The sequence below is a fragment of the Schistocerca piceifrons genome, chromosome 2 (genome assembly GCF_021461385.2).
Source record: "Schistocerca piceifrons isolate TAMUIC-IGC-003096 chromosome 2, iqSchPice1.1, whole genome shotgun sequence".
NCBI lineage: Eukaryota > Metazoa > Arthropoda > Insecta > Orthoptera > Acrididae > Schistocerca > Schistocerca piceifrons.
Window position 1 is genome coordinate 400,953,195 of NC_060139.1, and position 12,650 is coordinate 400,965,844.

A 12,650-nucleotide genomic window follows, 5' to 3' on the forward strand; every position below is an offset into this window, starting at 1 on the left:
AGAAGCCCTACGACCAGCAGGTGGCGGAACCTTCAGCCACAGGCTGACATCCGGCTGGGTAGGAGAAGAAATGGAGGAAGGGAGAGCCCCGAGGGACCCCTTCCGCGAGAGAGGAACCGGCGGAGGCAACGCCGGCGGAGAAGGTGGGGGAGGGATCGAGCCTCCCGGTTGTGGAGCAGATGTCACTCCCGAAGTAAGCGTGGGGGGAGCGACAGAAGAGGGTTTGCCCCCAACTGCTAAGGGGGCAACAGAGGAAGGCTTGCCCCCAGGCACGAGGGGGGCAGACGGAGATACACGGCCCCGAGGGCCCACTGAAGGCGGCACAGATGAGGCGACAACCGTCGCTCGCGTGGGCGACGATAACGTGGCTGCAGCATAAGATGTTCGAATGGAAGCAGGATACAACCTTTCATATTTCTGTTTAGCCTCTCGATAAGTAAGCCGGTCCAGGGTCTTAAATTCCATTATTTTCCGCTCCTTATGAAGAACGGGGCAATCCGGCGAGCATGGAGAGTGGTGCTCCCCAAAGTTGACACATACAGGCGGAGGCGCACATGGAGAATCAGGATGAGAGGGGCGTCCGCAATCTCGACATGTAGCGCTGGATGGGCAACGGGAGGACATATGCCCAAACTTCCAGCACTGGAAGCACCGCATCGGGGGAGGCACGTATGGCTTGACGTCGCAACGGTAAACCATCACCTTGACCTTCTCGGGCAAGACATCACCCTCGAAGGCCAAGATAAAGGCACCGGTGGCCACCCTGTTTGTCTTGGGTCCTCTATGTACACGACGGACAAAATGCACACCACGTCGTTCCAAGTCGGCTCTCAGCTCGTCATCGGATTGCAACAAGAGGTCACGATGGTAAATAATCCCCTGGACCATATTTAAGCTACTGTGGGGAGTGACGGTAACAGGGACGTCACCCAGCTTATCACACAAGAGCAACGCTCGTGACTGGGCTGGGGAGGACGTCTTGAGGAGGATGGACCCATTCCTCATTTTTGACAACCCCGCCACTTCCCCAAACTTATCCTCCAGGTGTTCCACAAAAAACATAGGCTTCGTCGTAAGAAAGGAGTCACCATCAGTCCTGCTGCAGACAAGGTATTGCGGTACGTAAGGCTCCCGCTTGGCACTAGATCGGCGTCCCTCCCATGGCGCAGCCAACGAGGGGAACGTCTGAGGGTCATATTGCGCAGCATCAAAGTCGACTCTACCTCGCTTAGAGACGCTGGTGGGGTAACTCATGTTACATAAATAAAGGTAACTCACATAACATGAATTAAATATCCTATACCAGGAGAAGGCTTCCTGGAGGAACTTTATTTGAGACACCAAATTATCAGGTACACTTATGTGAAGGACAGCATGGCATATAAGTTTCTACACTTTGGTAACTAATGTTACACTTTTCGGTTAGGTTATATAAATGTTTTAGTATTTATCATGCGTAAATTGTTTGCATCTAAAAATATACCAAAAAGAAGAAGTTATGCACTTTAAAGTGATATATAAACCATACAGAATTAATGCAAATTTCATGATTTTTTCTTTCCTCGAAATTGATCAAATCTTCTGCATGAACAAAATCAACAATATAGTCTTCAAAACAATGGCTCCCACAAGTAAACAATAGGTTTTGGAGGGAAAAATCAATCTTGCCAACAAAATTCAATGCCCAACCTACATATGTAACAGGGGAAAAAATATTCCCATAGAAAAATTAATTTTTTGATAATGATTCCTCGTTTACATGGAATGACCTATAGGAATAAAAGCAAGACAGATATTTTTTTCTTTCCTTTAATTTTGAAGTCATATCTGCTACTTTTTCCTTTCTGAAACTGTAGGCAATTTTCTTGCATTTCAGACTATCACTACACTTAAGATACAGAAAAATGCCCAAATAATTTGGTTTACACAAAAACTATGAATGATAACAAAACTATGATTGCGAAATACTGGTACTTTATTAATAGTAATTATGTAACGTGTGTGTTTGAAGGGCTATTCTGAGTAATTGTTAAATACAGTCTTTAAAATCCAGTTTCCTAAACCAGGCACCCACTTCCCAGAAGAAAAGGTGTAATGCTGTCAATATATGTCCTTCATCCCAAAATAATTCTGGTACTGCAGAAATGAATCCTGAAAGCTTTATATATATATCTCCATTTCACAAACAACTCTTCATTGAAGTTTTTACTAGCATCACTATCATAATTCAGTTAATGATTGACACACTAATTTAGCCCTCTACCAGTGTCATATCCAAATTTTATTTTAGTACTGAAATACAGTGTTGTCCACAATGAGTGGAATGCCGGTCTGTAATGGTAGAGCTTGGAAGGATGACAAAAACACTTGAAATTATTTTGTTATAAAGATACACATGTAAAATAATTAATGCTTCTCTTGTAATTTTTTCACTGTTCTTGTGTAAACTTTAAATTTTGTATTTTAACCTGAAGTTTCCAAACAGCTGAAAATTCTGAGAGTTAAATAATTTGGGTAGTTATACATGTATGCTGATTTGTTCATTATTCTAGACATTGGTGTCTGTCTTCTACTTCATTCATCCATCTCAAGTCCTTTATGTACCTTAGAAAACTAATCTTTAATTGTTTTGTATTATATCAAAAAAACATTGTATAGCAGTCACAGACCTTGTTGAAAAGGCAGTTGAAATCTACATGGACAACTCCACCACTGCTACAGTCCAATAAAACATTTTCTCCATGCCGATCTCCAAGACCTAAAATGTATCCCACCATTGACATTACTGCGCAAGTACGGACATATGTTGTTCTTGCCTGGTACCTGGAACAAAATTGAAACTGAGGTAAAATAACAAAATATATGGAGCACATAAGTATGTAAGTTGTGGCAAATAAGACACAGTTAAACATTTTATAAGTTCACCACACACACACACACACACACACACACACACACACACACAGTGCATAAACCACATGTTCACCTCCATAGCAATGACAACCCATTCAGAAATTTCCATTACCACCAAATTTTTATGAGGGGTACTGATACAACATACCAACTGGATGGATCTGGAAATGTTTGAAGGAACCATTCACTCAAAATTGGTGGATGCATCTTCAGTAACTTGTCAAATATTAATCTCTTCTTTGCCACTTGGTCCACTTTACCTAAACAAAATAATATAAGTATCATGAAATGGGATTTATATTAGTGATCATTCATTTTTTCATGGAATAGGACACATGCAATTATAAACCATCCTGTTGACTAAACTGACACAAAGTCTGAACTATTCTGGACTACATACATGTAAGAAGTTCTTTAAGAATTCGCTGAGGTGGGCTAATTCCCATCCTCTTGTAAAGACCAGACAGCATGGGCCTCAAACCCACAAGATCTGGCACCCATTCAATGATGCCACATTCTTCGTTTAGTGGTACTACAGCCTAAAAAAAAGAAAATAAAACCATGATAAAATGACTGACTTTGAACCACTCATAAAGCACAAAAAGTAATGTCTATTAGTATTTTTCAATGCAAAAGTTACTGTGTGATAAATATAATGTTGCAAACATCATTCCTTAGTGTTTAACAACTGTAACATACAAGCAGACGTATTTTTCCAGCAACATTTAAAGTGCCAACAAAAGGGTTTGTTCTGCTTTGTTTGACACACAAATAACAGCAAAATCAGTAAAAACCAACTTCACATCTGTAATGTAGCCAAATGTCAACGATATCAGTGATAGACACTAAATTCAAATACTCTTTACTTTCTCACAATACAGTTGTAACAAGTCAGAGCTAACCTTTTCCAACCATCATCAAGATGACTAGTAAGCACAAAAGAAATTTGTGGGAGAATAGACAATACATATGTTGTACAACACAAATGCTTATTTACTCTGAATTTTCACTTTTGTATTACTAACATAATTTCTGAACTGTTTCAATGCTTGAGTCGCCTGATCAAAACTAAAGCAATGCTTTTATGTGACAGATCAATCAGACCACATGAAAGTGGGCAGAGGATGGAGTAATTTTAATGTATGTATGATTTAATAGAAAGCATGCAAAGTTTCATACATTATTATTTATTTGGATTTGCAATTGCAAAGGCCAGATAAATTTTATATTAATCCATTATCTTGTGGCTGTTGAAATATGAATACAACTTAATTTAAAATACATTCAAGTTATCTTAGTCAATGAAATTGCTTAATGGGATACTAAACAATGAATAATCACTCTCCAGATAGCGGAAGTCTTAAGCAATGTATTGGGGGGGGGGATAAAAAAAAAATGAAACATCATAACTCAGCTTAATATCATGCATCCCTCTGCAGAAGAAACTTGTTATATATCTCATAGCGAGATGTACCGTCCATGAAATGCTCAGGACAAGCACAGAGACACAGGGCACATTGTGCCTTAAAAAAAAAAAAAAAAAACTGTGTCACCCTATACTGTGAGTGGATAGTCTAGAAGCACAGTCAGGGACAGACACAGAAACACGAGTGCATGACAGAATGAACAATATGTAAGCAAGCAAACACATACCAAGATAAACAAGGAGTCTCAGCTAGTGCTAGCATGTGACTGGTCTCTAAGTCTGCACAGTCATGTATCACTTCAACACTCTACCACGAAACACTCCTCGTCCGACACACAGGAGTCTGGTGAGATCGCCAAATCTCTCCTCCCTTTAAGAGCCAATTACGGCTGAAAATGTCCTGGCCTGTGCTGCAGTCAGCAAGTGAAGGGACAAGGGGTGAGGGGGAACTCCACCAAGGGTTCCACTTTGGTGCTCTGTACCAGGACATCATTGGTAATGCTGGGAGTGGTGACAAGAAGATACTTCAATGGAGACTAGTGGTTGAAAACCAAAGAGGACTAGGTGGGCAACCTCTGCTGGCTGCTGTGATGAAGAAGGGTACTCCACCTCCTTGATATATCCTCATGGCTAACAGTTCTCCCGAGTGGTGGGATACACCAGGCGAGCATGCAAATTATTCAGCGAGCAGTGCACAGCTGCAGAGCTGCTTGGTGCAAAAGTCACTGGGTCGTGACTGCCTGTGCAAATGTCTTCTGCCTTTTGAAATGGGGGCACCCATTGCTCAGCTTGATGTGGTCGGAGCTAGTTAGCATGGCGTAACAGGTGCCGCTGATCTACTGTAACTATATACAGCTGTTGCCACTTACATATCACCACAATGCATTGCTTCCATCCATGTGACTGTCTCAACGTATGTGCCTAGGAGGCGGAAGCTTGCTGATACTGTGGCATGGCCCACAGACCATGAAACTCTGTGTGCAATAGGTCAAAGAGACCATAAGGCTGGTGACAGTGCAGCGCCTCAGCCAGGCTATGCTTGTTAATTGGAACTGTTCACTAAGAAACCAAAAAGCTGGACAGACATTGTTTCTAGGTACCATCAAGACTGTTTTCTTGAGTCACACTTTGAATGTCCTGGCCAACCGCTCAAACTCTGCAATTGATGCTGACTGGAATGGCGTGGTGGTCTGGTGCTGAATACCATTTTTGTGGTAGAATGCTCCAAACTCTTCCAACACAAACAGGCCGGCATTGTCAGAGACCAGGCTGCACAAAGCAATCTCAATAGTGAAATTGGCAGTTAATTCCTGTATAGTAGTATGCAGTGTCTTGGAAGACAACCTAGCAACTTATGGTAAGTTAACAAGGCATCTACCAGTGACAGCTTCATAGCCCCCAAAGAAATGACTTGTCAAATCCATGTGCACCTTGTCCCATGGGTGCTCCAGTACTGGCCACGGAAAGAATTTTTGCGCTGGGGCTGCCTTGTAGTGGGTGCACGCTGAACTGGCACACACTGTGTGATTCACAGCAGAATCAATCCCTGGCCAATAGACATGTCACCAGGCCAGCACTCTGATTTGAGGCACCCTCAATGAGGTGCAATTAACATCTGCTAAAATGTGATGCCACAACGGCGGTGGAGTACCACCGTGGCAATTCTGATCTTTCACAGCGAGCAGTTGGGCACTGTCAACATCATTAAACTTATCACACAGTCTGAAATATATCCAAAGGGCTGAGTCTGACCTAGTGGGAATACATTTCAGCCATCCCTACTCGGCCATTGTAATTACTCTGCAAGGAATGTAGCCTCACTTAAAGCTGCCTCGACTTCCTACGCCATCAAAGGGAATTCATTTAGGGTATTTTGAAGTTCCAGTCCAGCACAAAAAAGATTGCCTGCTGCTTGCTGAAGTCGACATGGCACCCACCTTTAACCGTGACAAAGTGCCCACATTCTAGTGCTGGGAGGTAGCTTCGAAGTGCATATCATTAGAATAATTACTCACAAAGAAGGTCCAACTGTGTGAACACTATGCAGTTCTCTCCAGGAGCTTGGACTGGGGGCCAAATAAGGGGGATGAGTGGCTTATGGTCTGTAGGGAGGCGGAGCTTAGTGCCAAACAAGAACACACGAAACTTTTTGACGCTATATATGATTGCAACTGCCTTGTCCTCATCTGGAAATAATTTCTTTGTGTTGTTGACAACGTTTTCAAGGTGATAGCAACAGGCTGCTCTATGTCATCATGATTCCTGCAAGAGAGAACAGTATCGATGTCATACTGGGATGCATCAGTGGCCAGAGTCAAAGGCTTCCTGGAGGTCAACATGGCCAAACAGAGCCAGAGCAGAAGTGTGCTTCAATTTCTGGAATGCCAACTGACATGCCTCTGACTGCTCAAATGTCACTTCTTTTTTATGAAGCTGATTCTGTGGATTACTAAGATGAGCAGCCAGTGGAACAAATTTCACATAGTTGTTTGTATTCCCTAAAAACAATTGCAACTTCGTAATATTCTCAGGAATAGGCAATTTGTCGAATGCTGCAACTTGCTCTGTCATTGCAACAATACCATCCTTACTTAAAACATGCCCCAAATACTGAACTCTAGGAGGAAAAAAAATCTATGTTTCTCACGGTTGCATAACAGGCTGTTGTCTAACGGTCACTGAAAAACTGCCTGCAAGTTTTCCAAATGCCGGTCTCTCATGAAACCAGTAGGCCAAACGTCGTCCAAATAACTGACACAGCATGGAAAATCTGTTGTAAGTTGCTCAAGAAAACACTGGAATATTCCTGGAGCTGAAGCCATCTTAAATGGCAAAAGGTTAAAGTGAGGAGCACTTAATCAATATTAAAATCCTCTGAGTCTCAACATCCAATAGCAATGTCAGGTATGCATCCCTGAGATTAATTTCGGAGAGTTTTTACTGCCTGCCAACTTAGCCAATAACTCCTCATGACATTGAATGGGACAAACACCTATTTCCTTTTGCATGTTGGCTGTGTGCTTAAAATTGCACTAAGTCTAACATTGAGTTTCTGGATCATGACCGTGGGGGTGGCCCACTGGCTAGATGATATCTGTGACACCACCCTGAGATTCTGCCCTCTGTCAAATTCCCAGGGTGTCTACGTGGACGAGGATTTTTCCCGGAATTCCTGGATAAAAGTACATTTCCCCGGGTGAAAATACACTTTTTCCTCGGAACTGTAAAACTTATCAGTATTTTGAACGGTTATGGTGTTACACACGAGCGTAGAATTTCCTGGCACTATAGAAAATGAAACTCAGGGTACCAAACACATTTTGGGAAGACGTCTGACATGCAGCAACATGCAGCAACATGCAGCAACATGCACACTACATATTTTCATATTACGAAAGTATAAATTCAAATTCCACCAAACACTGCATGTTACTTTCCATAACATTGAAATAGTGATTGCGATGTGCTTTTGTAAGCCAGTCATAGCTCACATCACGTGATCTCGTCAGCCAATGACAGCGGACATTCAGAACATAGGACACGTGATGTAGTCAGCCAAAAGCAACATCACTGTTAGGTAATGTGAACACTCAAATAGGGAAAGTTAATGGTTTAAATTAATATATGTAGTGTTGCTACAAGAAAAGAAAAGCTTTCACATATAATGTTGCCCCTTTTTGCGTGTGTTACACTTTAAGATACATCACACAAATGTGCCAGTAAAATGTTTAAGAATGACATAAATGTTAGATCTTCTGGGCTCGAAATTATTCTAAATCATCGTACTCAAAGAGTTGATTTTTCAATGAAGAGTCAAAAGCTCTGGGATTTATGAAATTCATCATACATTCTCGCACATAATTCATCTTGCGTAAAAGGAAATTTACTTTTAAAGTAACATTTTTCAAACTACCATTCGCAATATTTTCCAGCGACCTGTTAGAAATAAGTTCGTTTCAGCACTTGCCAGAGGGTGCCTGATAACAAGCATCTTACATAATGTCATAAAAGAAACAAGACATTAGAGGATATTCGAAGAGCATGAGTATTTCGTGAACCATACTAAAATGCATAATTCGAATTAAAGTGCACATTCATATTTCCTGATTCAGATGTAAATATTCTTGGAGTACCAGTACTTTATTATCTCATGTTTGGTTCTTTATTATGGCATAATGCCATACGTTCTAGAAGATGAAAACATGCACTTGAAATGCAGCGAACAGTTGAAACTAGCCAATAGTGTGGAATTAAACACTCCATTTCAAATAAATTGACTGGTTCAGCGGAAAAGATTAATAAAAACCAAATTTCTTTAGCAAATCGACAGAAATAACTTCACTGTTCTGCAATGCGATTAATGCTTGACTGTCAGAAAGGGGAACTAAAATAAAATCTGAAACTAATAACATATTTTAGCCTTCCGTAATTATGTAATTCACTTGATAGCTGCCAGTCACAGAAATCAGTTTCATTTTCATTTGACGTAAGAGTAATGAACGAAAAGGGAACAGCAAAATCACGAAAAGTAAACATGGGTCACGTGAGACTACCCCACTTCCCCATTACAAGTTAAATCTGCTCTGTAGTTCTGCACCGGCCTACGATATTTCCGAACCGGGGCAATACTAGATAGTGACTCCCCCATCCCCCTCCCTCGAGTGTTTGAGGTAGGACACCAAAAATTTAAAAATCTACTTTTCAAAAAATGTCCATTTTGTGGCGCACATCTTTCTGAAGAGTCTGATACATAAAATGCATGTGTTTGAGGAAATGTAAGACATATTGTTTGGTCTTTAATGTGCCAAAGTGCAGTCCCACGCCTCTTGGCACAGCATTCTATCGCACGTCACTGTACAGGGCTATTACAAATGATTGAAGCGATTTCATAAATTCACTGTAGCTCCATTCATTGACATATGGTCATGACACACTACAAATACGTAGAAAAACTCAAAGTTTTGTTCAGCTGAAGCCACACTTCAGGTTTCTGCCGCCAGAGCGCTCGAGAGCGCAGTGAGACAAAATGGCGACAGGAGCTGAGAAAGCGTATGTCGTGCTTGAAATGCGCTCACATCAGTCAGTCATAACAGTGCAACGACACTTCAGGACAAAGTTCAACAAAGATCCACCAACTGCTAACTCCATTCGGCGATGGTATGCGCAGTTTAAAGCTTCTGGATGCCTCTGTAAGGGGAAATCAACAGGTCGGCCTGCAGTGGGCGAAGAAACGGTTGAACGCGTGCGGGCAAATTTCATGCGTAGCCCGCGGAAGTCGACGAATAAAGCAAGCAGGGAGCTAAACTTACCACAGCCGACAGTTTGGAAAATCTTACGGAAAAGGCTAAAGCAGAAGCCTTACCGTTTACAATTGCTACAAGCCCTGACACCCGATGACAAAGTCAAACGCTTTGAATTTTCGGCGCGGTTGCAACAGCTCATGGAAGAGGATGCGTTCAGTGCGAAACTTGTTTTCAGTGATGAAGCAACATTTTTTCTTAATGGCGAAGTGAAGAGACACAATGTGCGAATCTGGGCGGTAGAGAATCCTCACGCATTCATGAAGCAAATTCGCAATTCACCAAAAGCTAATGTGTTTTGTGCAATCTCACGGTTTAAAGTTTACGGCCCCTTTTTCTTCTGCGAAAAAAAGGTTACAGGACACGTGTATCTGGACATGCTGGAAAATTGGCTCATGCCACAACTGGAGACCGACAGCGCCGACTTCATCTTTCAACAGGATGGTGCTCCACCGCACTTCCATCATGATGTTCGGCATTTCTTAAACAGGAGATTGGAAAACCGATGGATCGGTCGTAGTGGAGATCATGATCAGCAGTTCATGTCATGGCCTCCACGCTCTCCCGACTTAACCCCATGTGATTTCTTTCTGTGGGGTTATGTGAAAGATTCAGGGTTTAAACCTCCTCTACCAAGAAACGTGCCAGAACTGCGAGCTCGCATCAACGATGCTTTCGAACTCATTGATGGGGACATGCTGCGCCAAGTGTGGGAGGAACTTGATTATCGGCTTGATGTCTGCCGAATCACTAAAGGGGCACATATCGAACATTTGTGAATGCCTAAAAAAACTTTTTGAGTTTTTGTATGTGTGTGCAAAGCATTGTGAAAATATCTCAGATAATAAAGTTATTGTAGAGCTGTGAAATCGCTTCAATCATTTGTAATAACCCTGTATTTCATTCTGTGGGACTCAAACATGTAACATTTTGTAATGGGTGCCAACAAACTGTATTCAGATTCAGGACAGTGGAAATTAATGTTTCCTGTGGTGCCTCTCCTGCTCCCAATTGGATTATTTGTAACCGGGAGAAAAGTAACTCTTCAGAAAATTTGGACTCTTTATTGCCTGTTAGCTAAGAACTTCATGTTTTGTGTGACATAAAATTAAATATAGGAAACATAAAACCAGTAAAGACAATAGACAAGCAAGACAGTACACATTTCTTCAATCCTCAAGTCCTTGCATTGTTTTTCTCACTATCCTTAGTACAGCTTTACATGGTGTGCTTTCCTTTTGGGTAACAATTTATTAGCTCATCAAAGTTCGTCAAACGTTTTGCTACGTGAAAAAACCAAATATCGCTGTCTAATACTGAAAATGCTATTAATACGAATAGAACTCAAGACTGGTGTGGTTTCTTGATCTGATTACGTGTATTTTTTCACAAAATAGGTCTGCCTAATATTGCAGCAACTGTAACACATACCGAATAAACGACACTGTTTTGGCACAAATGGTCATTTTTATAACACGACAGAATATAATCACGAAGTACCAATATCAAATGCCTATTAGGCCTACTACAAGCATAAAGTTTCATGTTAAGAAACAGTTTCACATTTCATTCATATGCTCTAGCTTCTGAAGCAGTAGTACAAAATTTTTATATAAATTTGGAGTTGTCATATTCTTCCATAATTTGTGTGATGTCCCCGGTTCTTCTCCTTCCTCGTTTTAACAATCTTGTCATGACTAATTCTGTGACTATTCCTGCCAGGGTTAAAACTTATTCTCTGGTTAACTTGACTAACCCTGCCACAATCACCGTTTCAGTTATCCCGCGTTTTTTTTTTTTTTTTTTTTCTGGTTTGGCGTTATTACCGTTCGTACAACGCGTTTTCCACACTGCTCCCACAATAGAACTTTAGCGGCTGCTAGCCGGGGACTGTACAACTGGCCCTTACCAGTGTAGCGTTCTGGCAAAAAAGCAGGAGAAGGTACTACTCATATGTGACTCAACTACGCATGCGCATGAGTTCGCCAAATGCTCAAACGAATCTACTGTAAGCAGTTGTGACGTCACGCTCATCGAAGGCAATTTGCTGTTATGAAGCATTCCATAGTCTTCCTAAAGCCGTTGACACATTTTGCTGTAGGCAGATGCTTGTGTGAGCACTGTGTTTTGTTGCTGTATATGGCGCATTTCCTTGGCAACTTTGTTTTATTTTAGTTTTTTTCTCTCTTACAAGTTTTATTGCTGCAGTATTACTCTGCAGTAGCGAAATACAGTAATATCCTTTGTTAGAGTACTGGCTCTTACCGATCAATGTTACAAAAATTTAACTGAAAACTAAAACAATGAAAAAATCCCAGAATTCTGAAAAATCCCAGAATTCTAAAAAAAAAAAAAAAACGGGTTTTCCCAGTTTTCTCCCGGATAAAAAATTTCCTGGGTTTTCCCCACATCTCCCGGTTGTCACGGGTCATGTACACCCTGATTCCACCTTTATCTCACATAGCAAATGACAAGGGGCAGGCTTAACAGAATTTGGTACATTATGTGGGCCTCAAAACTAGCAGATCTACCCAGATCCTTACAAGAAAGTTGATAAAACAACTGTGGCAATGTCTCCTAATTCTGAAATGGGACTATCTGAGAGAGACAGTTAACATATCGACTGCTTCAAATTCAAAAATAGTGAAAGCATCAAGCCCAAAAATGTTTCCCGCCAACTGTGAATTGACAACCAGCAGCATGAGCATGGCGGTGATTAATAGCTGACTCCACAACAGAATCTGCTGCTCACTATAAGATTACAATGTGGCACTGAGAATTCTGCGAGGGGGGCACCCTGCTCAGTGATAAGTGTCTAGACTGATAAGATTGGCTGAAGCCTGTGTCCATAAGTCTGCAGGCCTTATGGCAAACACAGAAGTGTTGTCCCTTGGCATGGTTTGCCACTGTTTTCTGCACACAGATGTCAAATATTCTATAATAGTCGATATTTTAACTGTGTGTTATATAAAAACAGACAGCCTATGTCCGTCCAAATGTTCATTAGCAAA

At 41.4% G+C, this 12,650-nt stretch overlaps 1 protein-coding gene across 1 annotated transcript in view; it reads right to left on the minus strand.

Annotated features, from left to right (window-relative positions):
• LOC124775053 (serine/threonine-protein kinase ATR) overlaps positions 1 to 12,650 on the minus strand; it is a 354,997-nt gene that overhangs the window by 25,053 nt on the left and 317,294 nt on the right. The window contains exons 39-41 of the mRNA XM_047249842.1: positions 3,314 to 3,452; positions 3,062 to 3,173; positions 2,670 to 2,823 (exon numbers count right to left, since the gene is read on the minus strand). Coding sequence (XP_047105798.1) covers positions 2,670 to 2,823; positions 3,062 to 3,173; positions 3,314 to 3,452 — 405 coding nt within the window. The remainder of the gene's footprint in view (positions 1 to 2,669; positions 2,824 to 3,061; positions 3,174 to 3,313; positions 3,453 to 12,650) is intronic.